Genomic DNA, 19,766 nt, shown 5'->3' on the forward strand with positions numbered 1-19,766 from the left:
TTAGTTCCTTGATATTTGAAATAAAAAGTACTGAGGCTTCCCAGGTTGTGTTTCACAAATTGGGTGTTATCCCTGGTTATAGGACAGTTTGAAGAAAATCAATTGAAGAAAATGATTGAAAGTTAACTAGTTCTTTGGCTTTTCTGTTTCTCATCGCAGGGAGAAGGAACGAGGAGCGAAGCTGGTTGTTGAAATGGAAGGAGCAACAACTAGACTTCTCAGTGTTGATGGAGGTGAGATTTATTATTTGCTAGATCCAGAGTATCCCAAATCCTCAAAAATCTGCCAAAATCCATTTTGCTTGTTTTTGTTGGATTCATTTGAATTGCATTGCACACAAAACCTGATAACTCCTGACAACCCTCTGTGGTTGTCTCCCTCCCCCCCCCCCAAAAAAAACAAAAAAAAATACAAAAAAAAATAGAAACTAAAATGTAAGTGCCAAACTTGGTGAAACTTTCACAGGTTGGTTGGATAGTTGTGTGTTTATTTAAAACAAGCATGTGAATGAATTCATTTGCACTTTGTACAAATCATCTTATCCCATAAAAGGCAAGAGTGTGTCAAAGGTCACAAACTTTGCAAGTTGGAATTGGTTTGGTAGTACATGTCGGCCTACTGTTCCCTAGTGAAAGCCACAAAGCCAGGTTACTGCGGTCCAGTGGTTAGACTGCACAACTTTCATTACAAGATTGTGGGTTCGAATCCCTCAAGTTAACTACTGATTTCTCTATGACTAAGAAAGCATTGCCGTCTGATTATGAATTTCAATTTCTTTATTTGTGCAATTCATAATCATAGATGTTAAAAACCAATGTTTACCATAGATTGGCTGTTGCCAGTTTGGCGATTACATGTTTCCCATTGTGGGAATTTGCTGAATTCTATTTTGATAGGAAGATGAAGCACAGCATCACTCAGCTACAATATTCACTCAATGTTTTATTCTTTTATACTTTTATGTTTTACTGTAAAAGTACAAAACTACATGCACCAAGCTTTACCCCCCCCCCCCCACCACCCCCTTGGATTATTTACATTTATTGATTGGTTCTGGATTCTTTATTTGCTCAACAGTTTGTTTTGTCAATCTTGAGTTGACTCTAACCATTGGATAAAGACCAAACCTTAAGAGGACTGTCCATACAAATTCCTGAACAGTGTCCTTGAGAATGAATTATTCATGAATCTTCATTGAATACAAACTTAAAGGGACTGTCCCCTCCCATATTCTGCCGCTAGATTCTGTCATTCAAAGTGCTCTCAGAAGACAGAATACATGTAAATGTGTTTTGTTTCGTTAAATGAGGAGGGTTGGTCATGCCTTTAGCAAATCATTCAATGTAGCATGGTACAATGTATTGTGCTCATGTATGAATAAGAGAGGAGTGTTGGGATAGATCCATTTCTTTCCCCTAGAGTGCATGCTGTGATTGTTCTCTTCCCAATTGAAAATAGGGTCAAGCTATATTTTTTGCCATTTGTTCTCAAGTGTCCAGAATACCTATTAAAAAATGCTCTGCTTAATTGTTTTACTACAATCTTAGTGGGTTTTTTTATTGTACAAGTTTAAACTTAATTTCATTGTGTGGGTTTTGCAGGGAAAACAATTATGATTTGTCATGTAATTTAAGTTTGTTATCATTTTCTCTCCCCCGACCCACCCCCCCCCCCCCCCCCCATGTGACATCTTCCTCCTTTTCCTGACCTTTGAACTCCAGGTGAAGAACCCAAAACAGTAAGTAATCACTTGATTCTGAACTTGGTTAATTTAAGCAATAACGCACTATTTGAATGGAACTTTTGTAAAGGTTTTGGAACCTTCGGTAGATCACGTTTTGGGCCATGACATCATGAGTGAATCCCTACTCACCATGGATGTTATGTAATTTACCTGAGAAGTTTCAGCTTCATTATTCATCAAGTTTTTAAGAAAGCAAAGTGAAAACCACAGAGCAATGTTTTCAGGAGAGTTGCATAAATACAATGTGTTCTATAACAACTTGCTTCCATCAATATCTTCAAATCGGGTACGTTTTATGAAAATCTGTGGGAATTGTGTTTGTGCTACAAGAAGAAAGTATTTTGTGTTGAAAATATGGCACAGAATATGTCTTGAACTTACAATATTAAAAATGTGTTTTTATATATTTTCTTCATTAATTCTTTTTTTAGTATGGAATACCAATTAAATTGACTTTGTTTTATTGTTTATCTCTTCAGTTCACATTTGATTACTCCTACTGGTAAGTGAAAATTCCATTCTTTCTAAGTCTAAGTAAATGCCCTCAATGACAAAATGGTGACCGCAGGTCATTTTCAAATTTTGCCTATTTTACACAAACCACTGCTTTGAGAAATTGGTCAGCATTGACATTGTTCAAATAGTTCATAATTGCACTAATCAAGTAACAAACATTAATCTGACTACCGGAAATTTGAAACTCTGTGGCCCTATTTCAGTTGGACTTTTGTAACTGGAGATGCTTAATGGTATTTAAAGCGATCAGAACATGAACGACTCTTAAGACTTTGAAACAAAGCTGCTCATATCATGCATGGTGTCCCTAACAAGTCATGTTCTGTAGAAGCCCAATTTGTCATTTAAGTATTAGTTTGACTACAGTAACCATGGAGTTTCCTTGTTAGAACTCTTGCCTCGATGCAACTTCAAAGTGTTTTGTGTTCCATAGTTACATATATACAGCGTAACCTGTTGCTGATAACCATCTCTGATAATGAGACCCAACCCTTTAACAAATCACACCCAGGTCCTGAACCTTGGTTGCCTGGCGAAATGGAAAAAACCCTGCCCAGTTTATTTGCTTACCAATCAATGTAGTGGTGCAGTTTGCTATAGCGGAGAATTGTTAAGTAGGGCACATTGATGGGGCATATAGCGGACGAAATACAAAGTCAACACAGACTCAAACAACAATTGTGATGCTAGAGTAGATTTAATAGTTCTAGATTTGTGTTCTTGCGTGCTTATAGAGTCATCAAACTTCTGCGACGTCTGCTGAATGCTTGTTTACATTTGCAGTGTTCTCCCTTAACAGTGGTTTGCTTGCCAAATACCAGTGAAAACACCGGAGGACCAGTCAAAATTCTCTCCATTGGGCCTGCTGCTGGCTAGTTCAGTGTTAGAGAGTGATCCCTGTTTCATTTTGAATTACGGACTAGTGAAAAAAACTTAGGTTTTAATGACTAAGTTTTAAATAATGACTAAGTTAACTGGTACTGCAGGCCAGTAACTAAAAAGGTTCTGGGCGAACCCTGATTTTCAGGTCTGTTGATTATTCGTCAAAATGTTATGTCACCACAAACTGTACACGAAGTGCACACAGACATGGTATTCTTTACATGGATTTGTGTAAGTTATTAACATAAGTGTACATACTGTATGACCTACATTTGCATACTGTGAATAAATGAAAATTCAAAGGAACGCAATTTGTCAAACTCTGAATTTAACTTGCAAATAGGTAAGGATGGAAACAGATTGTTTGTTTCTAAAACACCCCACACATACCACAGCATAATCAACATTGCTTTCTAGATTTGTAAGTTAATAAAATAATAATCAACATTTTAAAACGGGTCAATCCCAGCCTGTGACCACCAAAGCCACCCCAAGGCTTCTCCCAATATTCAGCTCTTTTTATGACTTGCACAATGAAAACATTGAGTTGCCCAAAGAGGCAATTTTATAAGAAAGAGTCATAACTTTCAGATTTTTAACACAAAAAAACACCTACTGTTCACAGCTTGCATATTGTTTTCAAGTGTTTTAGAACAAATTGGGTTACACATTAACAGACAACTCCAAGCCTTATTTTGAACAAGTGGGGCAGTCGAGCAAACTTAATTCTGGATTGATTGACATTAATGGTTTATAAAAGAAAGGGAAAAAGGGTTAAGGTTATCTGAAATTTGTTTATCCGTGCAGTTTGATTGGCTGATGTCTAAGGGCAGGCTATAGTACCTGTAAAGCTTGTTTTGTTCTGCTTAAAGCACAAAATATGCAAATTAGCTCTATGAAATTAGGCCAATACTGTTAGCATTCATTGATAAAGCATGACATATGATACGTGTACCTTGAGATATTGAAGGCTGTTGTTTAGTTTGATTGGTGAATAGGTTGTTTGGTTGTTGTGTACATGTTTAGTGAATGTTCAGGATAAATTACAAGCCATAGAAAGTCTTTCCTTACAAGGGAATTCTGCTAAGCTCCTACAAGGGATAAACGTGAAACCGGCAACAGCCTCTCTCATCCAAATGGGTTTCCGTGAGCAAATTTACTCTGTTTTTTGCATATTAATATGCAAACTGTCTAGATAATTTTGTTTGAAAGCAGTATAAACCAACTCATTCTATTTTCTTTAAAAAAAAACAAGTACAAAAACTGTCCTGGCTATTAATAAAAAGTAAGGTCCTTTTCAATACGACTTGAGATTAGGCTGCACTTGGACTCCGTCAGTTTTTTTTTAAAACATGAACTTTTTTTAGAACTAAAATATTTTTCTATTTAGTCTACTGTTGTTACAATGTGGAGGATTTCTTTAATTCAAAAGCTCAAATTTATACACACTTCTAAAAAATATACAGTTTGGAAACGCAACAACTGCAGGACTCGTTTGGTTGTTGGGTAACACAGTGCTTATATAAAAAACGAAATGCAGGCAAGTGAGTTTTTTAAACCCTTAGGCCTATCTCATATGTATAAGACATTCACATTGTTTATTAAAAAATTGTTGTTCTTGTTGTTGTTGTTGTTGTTGTTATTGTCTGGTTCTTAGGACTCCAATCCAATCAAACTGTTTTCAAGCAAGAAATTAAGAGTCGGCTTTCTTTATATTTTTAAAACTCACAATGCCAACTGTACCCCTTCCCTGCAGTCTTAACATTGTCTTAAACATCAAGAGTGCTTGTTATTCTCAGAAATTATACACCAGAATAGATGTTAACAGGCATGAATTCTAAAAATGCTGATCAGTTCCATTCATCCACTCAACCCATCCCTTCTTCATTAGCCATACACAACATTTGGAACCCCATCCTGCTATTATTGGTCCATTACATAACACTTTGGTCCCAATAGTCTCCTGACTGCCCGTCAGGATTTACAACAAAACACTTCTCTAGTTTGCCAGTGTGGCTGGCGCTTCCACTCCTTACCTCTATTGAAGAGTCAAAACAGCTTACCTGCTGTGCGTACACTATCACGGTTGTGTACATAGCAACAGGGATCTGTGTCACACACACACATACTTGTTGCCTAGAGGTGGCGGTGTGTTGACACTGAAATAAAATGTGCTCTGATGTAATTATAAAATAGTAGCAAGGGCTTGAGGTTGACAAATTCCAGACTAGATAGCCTGTTACATGTAAAGCATAAGCTAACAATGGCCCATTAATCTTAAATAGTGGCTTTTCAAAAAACTAAAAGGTTGTCATCTTGAAACATGCCACTTAACCTCACAAGGAATGAAATAAAGTATATACAAAAATAAGGAATCAGCCACCGTGACATATCAGGGGCGCTAAGTCCAATTGGGAACAGCTCCACGCTGAAACCTACCAATAACGCTGTAAAATAATAATAATATTGTTTATAGCGCATGTCTCAACCAACAAAGTACTGGAGGCACCTAGTATGTAGTTATACAGAAAGATAAGGTTATTAAGTAACATGCTTAAAGCGATTATATCCCTCTGGTTTTTATTAACTGTTAAATTGTCTTTAAAAATTCCATGTAAATAATAACTAACCTTTGAAAGTTGCATTTAATGCAGTGTTGTTGAGATATATCGCCAGATATTCAGAGCGGTTAATGTTCACCAGGAAGAAGACTCCATCATTGGATTACACAATCTGAGATACTTAAACCTGATAGAACGTTTCTCAGATTATTTGATTTCATTTGTTTATTTTAATTCTTCGGACAATACAAACATTATAAAAACCAGTAGAGGCTGTCCAGGGAAAGGCAAAAGTAAAAAAAAAGTAAAAAAAAGATGTGCCCTTAAAAGGTAAACATTTTGTAAAACGCAGAAATCTTAAATTGTAGTGAAAATTTAAAAAAATTGTAGAGGGTGAGAAATGCTATTTTTTTCAAGACCTCATTAGTTCAAAATGAAATGTTTCTCAAGATGCTTTATACTTTTAAAAGCTGCTGTACTTCTAATCAAGTTAGTTTGTAATTGCCACCCATTTTTTAGTTTGTACTTGCCACCCATTTTAAGAGTGGTTACCCCAAAATGTTTTGAGACTGCAAGGGGAATCTTCAGGGAACAGTATCCTTGTCCCTACAGATCAAAAAGTGTGATTTCTTTGCATCTGAACTAAATATTAGCTACCATTTTTCACAAGCCAAACATCAAAATGTCTGAGATTCTAGTGAGTTCAACAAACACTGTAATCATAAGGTTACTCATGAACGAATTTACACTAAGAGTTTATTGTTACTCGATGTGTTTGTGTTTGTGTATCCTTGGCAACATATTGTTAAAGCTGAAGGGAAAGTCCCTAAAAAGTTCATCTAAAGATCCTTTGTGATTATGTATTAAATTGTGCACGTAGTGTTTGGTTTGGCGTTTAATGAGGCAATACAGAATAAATAAACCTGGGAAATCTGATTATAGCAACGATGATTGTACACGAATTCTGAATAGAGCAAGCTGACAAATGTCAAATTGATGTAGTCTGAAGCTAAGGGTCATTGTGGGGCACTAGTTCAAAGTTCCAAACAATGAGTTTAATCTATTTGCAAACAAAATGTTCATGCAAGTTTTGTTGTCACATGCAAAGTTACCATACTGGGAGAGGTCGAAGTACAGTCGTTGCGAAATAATTACAAACATTTCCATGACAAATTCCTGTGGCTTTTATATCCAGTGCATCTGTTCATTTTGTTTTCATACTAGGGAATTCTTGTTCATAACTTGATGTATACAGGCATCCTGATTTCCTCTTTTTATTTTCAAAACAGTGCCATAGAAAACTGAAAACACTGTACAAATGTTAGGTGGGATCGGACATTTCCTCTTTTTTCTGCAATGAATTAGAAAGTTGCATACATGTATGTATCTGTGTACTTGTGCAGAGTATGAAAAGCTTTGACATGACTCCCATGTTTTAATGGATCAGTTATGGTTGAGTGGTCTGTAAACCATGGTTACCAAGAATAGAGGGATTGTTGTCATTAGACAGTGAGGTAAATAGCTCAATATTACATAGAAAGGAATTCCAGGCTTGGATTTACATGCAGGCCAGGTTTCACTGGTGCCCCTTCAAAGGTTTTCAATTGACTGTTAAGATTCTCCAGTTGAAGTGTCCTTTTGCAAAATGACAACGGCATTGTTCTCTTGAACATGAATTTCTGGTTTTGAAAAACATTACATTCTGTTATTTGAGGTCCTACTTTTGGTTGTCTTGTGTTATTGTGTATCGGCAGAGTTCTTGTTTTTTGTGCCAGGAGTGTCATCATTGACAGACATGGCACATTAGAAATTTTCAGTATTATTATTATTAATAATAAATGGATGAAGTTTTAATTTTCCTGTTGACAAGTAAAAAACCAAATCGTCCTGCGTGTTAAAAATATATAAAGTTTGAGTGAGTGTAGCTGTTTCTCCACTGCTTTATTCACTTTTTGTACTCTAAATTAAATTGGTCTTTAAATTAAATGGCGTTTCAAAGGCTGTTATCAAACACAATATCAACCTCTACCCTTGGAGTTCCCCGTTTATACCCTTGGGTGAAGAGAAGCGATTGTAGTAAAGCATTGTGATCGGACCCACTCCCGTTCCTAAACCAGAAGAACTTGAACTTAGCACCTAGTATGCAGGGACAGGATTCTTTGCAATCGCTGATAAAGTGAAAAAACTAATTCTGGGAAAATCTACTTTTTTGTCTCTTTCTTTTCACAGAACTCGGGGAATATCGGTGTAAGTTGGTAAATCCAAAATGAATGTTCTTTTTTCCCGATGCAAATTTATCATCTGAGAAAATCTCTGTTTGTTTTTTATTCTTGTATCAGGTCACATGACGGCTTCACAGAGCAGGATGATGCTGTTTTGGCAGCGAACCCAGGCAGTAACTACGCATCTCAACAAAATGTCTTCAATGATCTCGGCCAAGGTGTCTTGGACAATGCCTTTCAAGGTGTGCTTCTTTGGGCCATTTTGATAAACTTCTCAGTTGGTGTATCTCAACATATTAAATGCATTAAATAACAAACCTGTGGAAAATTGAGCTCAACCGGTCGTCGAAGTTGGCGAGATAGTAATGAAAGAGTTTTATGCTAATAATTATTTTGAGTAATTATCCATAGTGTCCACTGCCTTTAAGTGCTAAATCATTGTAAACTAATTGGTCATTTGATTTGTTCTATCTGGCATACATGTAACGCTACGACATCAATTGCAGCTATCATTGGAAATATCAATAAGGTGGTCTTGGCCCATATTCCTCAGGGCCTAATTTCAAGGCTCTACTTACTTGCACTTCCCATGTTGTAAACTTGGGGTATAATCCTTGGTTAAACAACATTTACGGAGACCCCTAACATAAGGGCAGGATGGTAGAGTGATGGCACGTCAATCCATAGGTTGCAAGTTCAAATCCCCACTATTTTTTTTTTAACCACAATTTAAAGTAACAAATCTGATATTTCTCTCCCGCAGGGTTCAACTGTTCACTGTTTGCGTACGGCCAAACAGGATCCGGAAAATCCTACTCCATGGTCGGCTATGGACCAAACAAGTAAGTCGTTAGGAAAACCAAGAAGTTGTTTCAGTTATTAGTTTGGTTGAGGTAGAAAATTCAATACTGGAGTGTTCGTGTGTTAGCGCGCAAGCTGACGCGCGTGCTAGTAATGTATTTACTAATGCAAGTACATGTAACATGTCTGTTTGTGTTAAAAAAAACTCCCATGTGCCTGTATAAATTGGGCTGGAAATTTATCTCTGCATTTGTTTTTCTCAGCTTCGTGCAGCACCTGCTAGAAATTATTGCAGATAAATGTGGCTGTGCACATTTACATTCAAAGTCAATTATCATTTATTTATCATTTTTTTATGATTTCTTTTCTTCTACAGGGGTATTGTTCCCATTACCTGTGATGTCCTGTTCCAGACAATAGAAAAGAGTGAGGGTGCTGTGGTAAGTGAAAACCAAGCTCTTTTTACATTCAGACAAATTTCATTAGTAGGAATGAAATACTTTTTGCCTTATTGCATCATTTTTGCTGTTTTAAATGTAATGAGTGATATTTATTTCCTTTTATTGTCAAAACAAACTGGATTTATTTCTCCAATTGGAAGTATAATACAATAAGTAAAAACAAGCAATGAAGAGTAACTGGATTTCAACATTCGGTGAAGCTCTATTTAACTCTTTCAGTTCCAAGGTCGTACAGATGTACCATCTATTTTATGTACTCAAAAAGTGCTTGATCCCTAGCTAGACCTCATTCAACACCTAATGTGTATTTGCGATGAGGTGTATGGGCAACTTCTCAACCTAACAAACTCTCCGTATTTCTTCTTCTTAGAAATATGAGGTCACTTTCTCCATGCTTGAGATTTACAATGAGCAGGTCCGTGACCTTCTGCAGAAGGTCAACCCAAAGGGAGGCTTAGCAGTCAGACAGAATCCCAAGGAAGGTCTCTTCTATGTCCAAGCTCTGAAGAAGGTTGCTGTGGGTAGCTACAGAGAAATTGAGAGCAGAATTGAAGAGGGTGAGTACTGCTGAGAAATCATGGGGATCTTGTGAGGGGTGGGGTGTGGGGGCTCAAGAGGGTATCTGTGGGAACCTGCAGCCAATTTCATGAAACGCTAGGATTAATCTTATCTCGAGTAAGGACGAATAATTCGTGCTAACCTAGGATGGGTTTAATGCATCCTATCGCCTATGGTTACGGAACTTAATTGTCCGAAGTCCACAGAATCGTAAGTTAGGAAGATTTTGGTGAAATCGACAGCTGGAGATTGTAAAGAGATTTGATAAAGATAAGTACTCCTGAGTACTCAAGAGTCATCCAGGTCGCAGGTTCACTCAAGTCAAAAATAATCGTCAACCCCAAATCATTTGAAAGATTTTAAAATTCCCTTGTGGTTTCTTACTTGATATTTTAAAGTTCGTCATAATTTGATTGAGTTGTTGGCATTTGATTTATAGGTACATCCAATAGAACTGTCGCAGCCACCCAGATGAACGCAACTAGCAGCCGAGCTCACACGGTCGTCACTATTCAGTTTGACCAAATCAGCAAGAACGAATCAGGGCAGGAGACCAAGAAGACTAGTGTTATCAACCTGGTAGATCTCGCAGGTAAAAACTAAACATAGGGATGAAAGTACTCACTGATCGCAGGGTTTGATTTTATGTTCTTGTCCAAAACACATATTTTGTTTTTAGAAACTCTACCTTACTATAAGGAACTGTATAGATTGCGTAATTTGTAACTAATCTTTTTATAGTGGAGCATTTTTCATAACTTTTTTAATTTTGCGGTGTGTGGTTTTAATTATTGGCTGGTCCATTTTTGTGATTTATATTTTTAGAAATCTTTTATGCTCTTTGGTTATTTCTGCCTCTTGTTTGGAGCTATTTTAATGTGTACAGTGCCTTGGGGTCCAGTCATGGATGTAAGGTGCTTTATAAGCTTAATTTATAATTATTATTATAAATTGGAACCCACTGTTTGTTTCAATCCTATATAGTTGTAGCTATTAATAATCATCATCGATCAGTCGTCAGGCACTTGAAGAGCGCCTGAGTTTCGAGGAGCTTAGCAAAGTGAAGGGATATTTATTTACAATGCATATTATTGTTTAATACAAAAGAGTTTACAGAATTTCATGTGAAGATGAAGAGTGCATCTGGTTTATTATTGGTTTATTATGCAATGGACTAGCTGTAAGCAGATTCTAAGAGAAGAGCCTTAAGCAGGTTTTTGAAGATCGGTAATCACACCAAACTCGTTATCACTACGTTCTTAAAAAATGTAGTCTTATTTGGAGGCGATAGTAATGTGTGCAGCGAAGAAGGAGAAGCGGAGCGGGGGATAGCGATAAATAGTTGAGTGACGGTGTGAATAACAACATCTTGCACAAAGACTATGTTTTTCAGAACGTAGTGAGAATGAGTTCGGTGTGATAGGGGTATAAGGAGTCAAGTTTGAACTTTTTTAATTTTGCTGATCAAGTTTTTCTTGTGGCCATGTTTTCTTGTAGGTAGTGAGCGTGCAGACAGTACTGGAGCCACTGGTGACAGACTAAAAGAAGGAGCTAATATCAACAAATCATTGTCTTCACTCGGAAACGTCATCTCTGTAAGTACACACAGGCCTGATACATCACAGAGGCAACTAAAAGGCGATTGCCTCCATGCCCCCTGGTCATTGCCTTGGTGCCCTTGAAATGCTCTTGTAGAAATTTACAATGTCCTCATTGGGTGCCCTGTACCAAGGTAAAAATGCCTTAGTGCCTTTGCCCCTTTCTAAAACGAAGCATACAAGCCTGTACTTATAAAACTGAAAGAAGGGGATCTCCTGGCTGCTGCTTCATAGGTTGTATCATAAATTTGGGTGTGATCCCTGGCTACACGGCAGTTAATGGTTGTATGGCTTCTGACTGGCACCTCTGAACAAAGGTATTGACGAAATAGGGAGACCACCATCATAGGGATAGATAGCTCATGTATTTATACTATAGGTCCTTTTGTTAAGGTGGTTTGCGACAGCTAATTTTATTTGCTCATTTATTTCCTTTAAATTTACAGGCTTTGGCAGATCTCTCCATGGGTAAGAAGAAGGTGCTTGTTCCATACCGTGACTCAGTGCTCACCAAACTACTGCAAAATGCCCTGGGTGGTAACAGGTAATCAATAGTTCTAGTTTGAAGTTTATGAGTTATTGCACAGAAGCGTGCTGGCTTATGGATGTAAGGCATTACATGGCAAGGTATCAGTTCTCATAAGAACATAAAGTAGATACACGGTGTTACCGTAAACCAAATATATATTGATGTACCTCACCATGCAATGCCTCAAATTACATACAAAGCTTTCCCGTTCTGCTTCTGTATTTGTTCCCCTTTTTGTCCTAGTGTTTCCTTAATCGATCTTATAATGCAGAACTTACACCCAACACACCACCTTGTAGAAGATGGTTAGTTAGAAGACTTTAATGCCTAAGCAATATCTATACTTGCTTTATATCAGTTTATCGTGGCTTGTTGTGACTGAGCGGTCAAGGTCTGGTGTTTCTGATCAGTAGAGTGTTGGTTCGAGTCACTGTCTTGATATCTTTAAGCCAGACACTCAACTAAAAAGATTGGGTTTTTTTTAAGAAGGTGAACTTGAAGGGTTTGGGTACTCTTTGTAGGACACACAAAACACAATGTGCACAGACTCACAATAAACTTGCACTGTTTGAAGATAATGATGGTAGAAAGCTTCCCTGAAAATATTACTTGCTGGGGCACTGTAGTTTTTGAGAAATTAGTATTATTTTAGCATGTACATTTACAAGGTATTTCTACAGGTAAATAATATAATATATATCTTCATTTACAGTGAGTAGGGATTAAACCCTTTAATGTGAAAGTGGGAAAGTATTTTTCAGATGTTATTTCATTGTAACTTCTTACTTCAGCAAAACTATCATGATCGCTGCCCTTTCTCCGGCCGATATTAACCATGACGAGACTTTGGGCACCTTACGCTACGCTGACCGTGCCAAGAAGATCAAGAACAAAGCCGTGGTTAACGAGAACCCGGTGGAGAAGTTGATTAGAGAGCTTCGAGCGGAGAATGAGAGACTTAAGACTGCCATGTCTGGTGGAACACTACCATCAGCAGCCGACCAAAGCAGTGTCAACATGTCCCCAGAAGGTAGGTCAGGAATGTGATTTTTCCATATCTAACCTGAAATTATTTTGTTTTTTAAACCCCCAGCCCCCAAATAAAAACATTAATTAAAGAAATAATAAACAATAATTTATTATTATTTGTTTATAACTAAGATCAAACTAATAAGATAAAACCACATGGAACACCCCAGATTGCAGAGTGTAAGCAGGATTCGCATTTGGAACATTTCCCGCTCCCAAGCTTTCTTACTTTGCGCTCATAGTTCAGTTATTTTTCAGTAGCCCGGGTTTGTTCACTTTTGATTGTTTTCATTCACAGAAACTTGGCTGCTTGTTTCCACTTTCGGGGGAACATATACCTTTGTTTTTTTGAATTATTTGATTATTTAGTCATTTATAAATGTAGATATGCAGTAAAACAAACCTGTGAAAATTCAAAAGGTGGTAGCTTTTTCTTCAGATATTGACGAAAATCTGAAAAAGGGGAAAGTAAACGTTTGGTAATCACTCTTAAATTATAAATTTCCATTTCCACTTAAATATTGCATTGATGAACTTCCTTAGAGAAAGAGAGAATGAGGCAAGAAATGATGGAAGAGATAAAAGCTCAGTTACTGGCCAACCAAGAAGCCATGGAAGACTTTGACTGGGACAAAAAGGTAAGACATTCAAAGAGGGCAGTGAATACCCTAATGTCAGACCCTTCAGATTTGGAGCAACATGTGTCGTTTAATGCTTGGTGCCAGGAAGAGAAGTACCCTTTATTTACCTTTAGCACTACAAGTGTTGTACATTGATTAACGCTCTGGTTGCGATATATTGTTTTTAACAAAAGTACTAGTGCCTGAATATTTTGGTACTTAGTAATTTTGACAAAGCCGAACCACAAGGAGTAGTCATTGGAATTATTAATTCAAAGGAAATAATTGACCAGAAGTAAATTGTTAAAGATTATACTAATGAGATCTGCACCTAAATAAGAATTAAAATAAAAAATCTTGAAAAAGTAATAGTAAATAACATCTTGAGTGTGTCCGTGGCATCCATTATTGTTGTGCTATTTATAGTCTTTCGATCATGGCTACTCGAATCCTTCTTACATATTCTGACTTTTTGTATTTCTTTTTGACTTCAGCATGCCCAACAAAAAGAGGACGACCCAAGTGGTTTGACTGATAAAGCCGTCATGCAATCCCGCAAGAACAAAGAACCTTACTTTGCCAACTTGAACGAGGATAATATGCTGAGCGGCGTGGTCTTTCACTTCTTGGCTGCCAGCGAGACGACGATTGGACGCAAAGATGCCGACCCTCAACCAACCGTTATGCTGAGTGGCCTCAGGTATTGAAGTAAATGTAAAGTGGTTACTCGTGTGGCTAACCTGTTTCAACTATTTCCAAAAGTTTCAGTTGCAGCCACAGAAGAAACAAAATCACAAATTCAACCAGTAAAGTTTGGGAAGAAAAATAACATTGCAAGAAAAGAAGGCGATGATGATACTGTAGAGCAAACAAATTTCATGCGAGGGTCAAGGAGTAGAGAGTTGAGAGGTTAATAATTTATTTTAATTATCTGTGCTGACCAAATCATTTTCTTGTTTGTTTAGCATCTCCAAGAAGCACGCCATCATCACCAACGTTAACGGGGAAATCACCCTCAAGCCTTACAGCTCAAGCTGTAAGATCAAAGTCAACGGTCTTCCCCTGACAGGAGCTCGTAATCTGGAACATCTTGACCGTGTCATGTTCGGCTCTAACCACATGTTTGTCTTCCACAACCCTATCAATCCCAAAGCGCCTGAGGGGACACCCAACAATATTGAGTGGGATTTCGCCCAGAAGGAGTTGGCCGAGGCTAGGGGATTGACGGCGGGTGGGAACCTGACAAAAGGTGGGAGTTACTATTTATTCAAATTTTTTATTTATTTCATTTCTCGGGTAGACATTTATAGCAAAAAACAATTAAAATACAGAGGAAGGAAAAAGAAACGGCTGTAGCCCGTAGAATTATCTAAAAGAAACCGTTTCTAGAGGCTCTCCTCTCTAGCTAATCCTAAAGAGAACAACAATAAATTGAAATATCAAAGTATTCACTTCTTAATGCAACACTTAAACAATGAGAGTGTCACATAGAGCCGTCAGATGAAGATAAACAAGTAAGAGATTGTTCTCTTTGGGGATACAGTTTAATTTGTTACCTTGGAAGAAAAAATCTCACACCTTACCACTTAGTAGAAGTAATTGAAATGCATAAACAGAAAAAAAACAGGAATGAAAAAAAAGTCATTTATATATTGGTTATTATAGAGTATTATTATTAGTATTATTATAAATATTTGTATTGCCTAATTGCTACAGATCAACAGAGGGCGCAGGATCAAATCTTAGAATTGCTGCCGATGGTGAATGAAGTGAATGCAGTCAGTGAAGAGCTGGACAAACACAAAGGCTTTGAGATTGTACTGCTTAGTGAAGAGGCACAGGAAGGAAATAACAGAGAGACAAAGTAAGACTTTCTATTGTTTCATTCATTTTATATTAACAAACCAACTGGCAGCACAAAGCTGAATTATGTGGCATTAAAAGGTAAAAATAATTAAAATTACACAGATAAAAAACATAAAATAGCACCACCACAGTACAGGGGTACATAGATACATTTTAACAAAGCATATTAGAACATATTTGATGTAGTTTGTGTCTATTTATTTTGTTCTTTATTTGATTTGTATTTCTTGGTAATGGGAGTCTTTTGGAGGGTCCTTTTACACAGTTCTCGCCAGTAGAGTGCTTGCTCAGACCTACGAGTGCAATACTGAGCAAAACAGGACCATTATGTCTGCTGCCGCCAGCACCTCTGAAGTCTCTGAAAAGACTAAGCATAATTAGAAGATATTTGTGTAGTTTGTTTGTATTTATTATGTTTCTTGATTTGATGGTTTTTTTTTTTTTTTTCAGAGTCATGGTGAAGATGAAGGATCTTCTGAATCGTAACAGTTGGCTTTGGGAAAGAGGAAAATTTATCAACCGTCGCTACGTCATCCAGGTACGTTGTTTAGTTTGTAAGTAATGTCGAAGGGACACGTTGCCTTAGATCAGATGTGTTGGTCTTTGAAAAGCATTTGTAACTGTTTGTTATAAAATGTATATGTTAGAGAAATGTTTTAAAAGTAGAATGCAATGATCCACACAATATGCCTCGAAATTGCCTGGTTTTCCTTTTACTTTGCGAAATAACACTGTCGGCCATTTTGTGGACTACAAATTCAAGAAAGACCAGTGTCGAAACGTCATGCCATAAAACTACTTTTCACATACAAATTTAAGTACTAAGATCCCATCTAATGGAGCTCTCGGCAAAGAAGCAATTTTTACAACATTCAGCAAATAACGTTTTCACTGATGTAGGCATCCTGATATAAATCCATATTCTTAATATTATTTATTATCTTTAGGATCTGTACCAAAGATACATCGATGGTGATGAGGGCATTATGAACATCCCTAAGGAGGAGGATCCATTCTGGGAGCCAGCAGAAGACGTCTTAATCGGCACGGCAAACGCCTTCCTACAGAGTCTGGGTTTCAACCTAGACTTTGATGGCAAGATCACAGTTACTGACTTCAAGGTGAGGGTACAAACAACATGTTTGACAGTAGCGCTTCTCAGGTTCAAACTTGGGGGGAAACAACTGACAGCGTTTCACATAACAACATTACTTCGAAGTGAAATTGAAAGGCTGCTGTAAGAAAACGAATACATCACAAAACAGAATTAGACCTTTGATCCCCTATTTAAGTTCCCCTGAAGATTTCTCAAACATCTAGTTCTTCATTTGTAGTCATTTCATTTCATTTCATTGATTCTGGTTGTGAAGCTAAGGACTCGCAGAAAAACGATATTTATAACTATGTACTAGCCAAGAATCCATTGGAGAAAAGGAAAGGAAATTTCAGTTTTCGATGTGGGAGGCAAACCAAGAAAGTAATTGCAGGTAGAACCCACGAAGTTGGGTAGGGACTGAAGACCTGATCTACAAAGTGCCCCAGCGGGATTCGAACCTGGATCCGTGGAAGGCAAGGAAAGATACCACCACGTCATCACGCTGTATTATCCTAGAAGTTTAAGAGCTTTTATCTCTCAACCAAGACAAACAGACAGATAACCACTTTCTAGGATTTTGTAATTTTTTCCTCCTTTAATTACATCCCTCCAAAACTGGATAAAATTTGTCCTCATAAAATGAATTGTTTTTTCGTCACAGGGTAAAGAGGAGGGTTCGCTGATTGTGTGCATTGAACCATGTGACCAGAAAGGTAAATCCATTGAAGAAGATGACTTTGTAGATGAACCTAGTGAGCTGCTAGGTAAACCCTACCACTTTAAGGTAAGTTGGATAACCAAGGATTATATGAAAATCTAAATAATATTAATAATAATAAATAGAACCTACATAGCGCCTAAAATAACAACACCAAAGTCTGATATAGCGCATGTACTTACCAATAAGGTACTCAAGGCACTTAGTATATAAACAATTTCAGAAAGATAAGTTATTGAAGTTATGAATTCTGAGACCCAATTATGTAGCTAGCACCTTATATTAGGGTTTACAAGGTGCTATGGCACACTCAGCAGCCACTGCCAGGAAACACCAAAGCACTGAAAAAGGAAGGAAATACCGGCTTGTTGTGAAGAACTTTTGTTTGCACTTTTGTGCATTTTTGAATTTTTCTGTTTCTTTAATTTACTTATTTAAACAGATGGAATTGTTGTTTTATAGTTAAAACAAATTTGACTTGGAATTCATTAAATTATCCTTAAAACTATCTGAATTTTCTTGAAGGTGTCCATCCGTAACGGTGAGGTCCACAAGTCCCGCTTCTCCAAGGGGCTGAAAGTGAAGTACAAGTGTTACAACGAGCAAGAGTTTACCCTAACCAACGAGATCAAAGACACTCTGTCGCCAGAGTGGAACCATAGTAGGATCGTCTCCATCCCGAGTGTCACCGAAGACGTCTTGGCGTACTTTGAGAACTCCAGCATCAAGTTTAGTTTATACGGCAAACAGATCGACTCTGCACCAGATTCTAAGCTCTCGAAACTCACAACAAAGGTTGGTATTTTAACTGGAGATCCAATTTGTTAACCTCCTCAAAACAAAAGTCAATAAATGAAATCATCATTGTATCGGTCTATCAGTGCTTACAGCATTTATAAATTTATAATCAATTTATTTTTGTATCCCTAAATGTTGGTGTTTTTTTTTACTTGTGCAAGCAATGTAATCCCTTCTTTTTGGAGATGAATAAAGTTTCTTATTCTTAAAATTCTGAAATGCAATTTTCTCTCGTCCATTAAACAATAAATTTAAAATGTATTTACTTTGTAGGAGCTGCGTCAGATGGAGAACATGCAAGATTCAGGGAGGAAGACTCGAATCGGCTCCATGGCTCCAGAGGGCGATGGACAAGATGAAGCTGGGCAGATCAAAGGAGAACTATTGCTCCTTAAAAGGAAATATGAGAGATTGGAGAAGAAAGAGAGACGATTACAGGTCAGTCCTGACTAATATCAGGGTTAGAGTTGAACCAGAGATGGGTCAGTGTGGGTTAATGTTAGGGCATTCCATTTTGAGTCAGTGTGACTTAAGCCTGGTTCATACTTCCTGGGAATGAGAATGCAAAGCCAATGTTGACCCCACAAATTAATCTCTGCTCAACTCACTTGCGAATATCGGCAGAAAGGAGAGTTGTGACGTCAAATTCATGTCAAATTAGCTTCGCATAAAGTATGAACCACGCTTTAAATTGGCATCCCAAACAAAGATATTGAAATTGTTAATTTAGATCCTCACTAACATTTTTGTTTTGCATTTCTTTTTTTTCTGCAGGAGATTTGCAAACAGTGGGAGGACAAACCAAGAGAAGAGCAGTTGTTTGATCCGTTCTACCGATCAGTCTCGGCCGTAGCGTACAGCACGGGGTCTAAACTGAAGACTCGAGTACACATGCTGAATAAAGTAAGACCTCAATGGGCCGAGAAAACTTCTTTTCTTTCTCCCCTCTCAATTGTAGTTCTTAGTATTCTGTCTTTAATTTCTATCTTTAGTCAAAACCTTATTAGACAAGCATTTTGTGGAGTAAATCAGATGCATTTAAGAGTTCTGATCTTATGTGTTAATCATGTACAATTTGGTTATTCTTGTACTTGGTGGCAATTTATCCACCAAGATTTTTGTTTGTTTGTGCACGGAACAAGAAAAACACAGCATAAGATGTCAATTTTTCATAAAACGACATGCAGCCGGCCGGGCTCCAATTGATAGCCAAGCAAGCTGTGCTTAACAAATTCCTGCTGAGCACAATGAGTGGGACTTTTTTATAACCCACTCAGCATTTGATGCCATAGGGTGTTTGCATGACATGTATCCATATGTTTCAGTCCATTCTAAAACTTTTCAACACATTGCTTTTTAACAACATCTGCTTCTTTTAAGCAGACCTGTCAAATTATTTTACCTGAATACGGTATTTTCCGTTGATCAACCTGCAGATTTTCTTGTCAGAGATGTAGTTTCATTTGAGGCAAAAAAGTCTCAGACTCATGATCAAACCTCTGGACTAGTATTTATGGTAATGAGGAGAGAGTCTCTCGACCCATCAAAGATAGTATTTAGTCGAGGCAACCCTCACATCAAGAGGCAGCAGTCACAAACCTTTTTTCAGTTTGGTTGTAAAGTTTTTTACAGTGACATCTTTCTTTGAAACAAGCTGACACATTCCAACCAGAACTCACCCCCTATGAGATTCGCTCTGCATCTGCCTTACTCCCAAAATGCCTCTAACAAATCATACTTCCAGCACCCTTTTATTCCCCCCCCCCT

The 19,766-nt window shown here is 37.4% G+C and overlaps 1 protein-coding gene across 5 annotated transcripts in view; it reads left to right on the top strand.

Annotated features, from left to right (window-relative positions):
* LOC139934759 (kinesin-like protein KIF28) overlaps positions 1-19,766 on the top strand; it is a 60,625-nt gene that overhangs the window by 30,719 nt on the left and 10,140 nt on the right. For all 5 annotated transcript variants that reach the window (XM_071929163.1, XM_071929162.1, XM_071929164.1 and 2 more), the window contains 21 exons: positions 160-233; positions 1,722-1,738; positions 2,224-2,246; positions 8,043-8,167; positions 8,689-8,767; positions 9,103-9,166; positions 9,558-9,744; positions 10,185-10,337; positions 11,243-11,340; positions 11,790-11,887; positions 12,664-12,902; positions 13,445-13,539; positions 14,016-14,221; positions 14,487-14,770; positions 15,238-15,385; positions 15,838-15,925; positions 16,335-16,508; positions 17,145-17,267; positions 17,727-17,996; positions 18,273-18,437; positions 18,774-18,902. In XM_071929163.1, coding sequence (XP_071785264.1) covers positions 160-233; positions 1,722-1,738; positions 2,224-2,246; positions 8,043-8,167; positions 8,689-8,767; positions 9,103-9,166; positions 9,558-9,744; positions 10,185-10,337; positions 11,243-11,340; positions 11,790-11,887; positions 12,664-12,902; positions 13,445-13,539; positions 14,016-14,221; positions 14,487-14,770; positions 15,238-15,385; positions 15,838-15,925; positions 16,335-16,508; positions 17,145-17,267; positions 17,727-17,996; positions 18,273-18,437; positions 18,774-18,902 — 2,839 coding nt within the window. The remainder of the gene's footprint in view (positions 1-159; positions 234-1,721; positions 1,739-2,223; positions 2,247-8,042; positions 8,168-8,688; positions 8,768-9,102; positions 9,167-9,557; positions 9,745-10,184; positions 10,338-11,242; positions 11,341-11,789; positions 11,888-12,663; positions 12,903-13,444; positions 13,540-14,015; positions 14,222-14,486; positions 14,771-15,237; positions 15,386-15,837; positions 15,926-16,334; positions 16,509-17,144; positions 17,268-17,726; positions 17,997-18,272; positions 18,438-18,773; positions 18,903-19,766) is intronic.

Source organism: Asterias amurensis, chromosome 3 (assembly GCF_032118995.1).
Source record: "Asterias amurensis chromosome 3, ASM3211899v1".
NCBI classification, from domain to species: domain Eukaryota; kingdom Metazoa; phylum Echinodermata; class Asteroidea; order Forcipulatida; family Asteriidae; genus Asterias; species Asterias amurensis.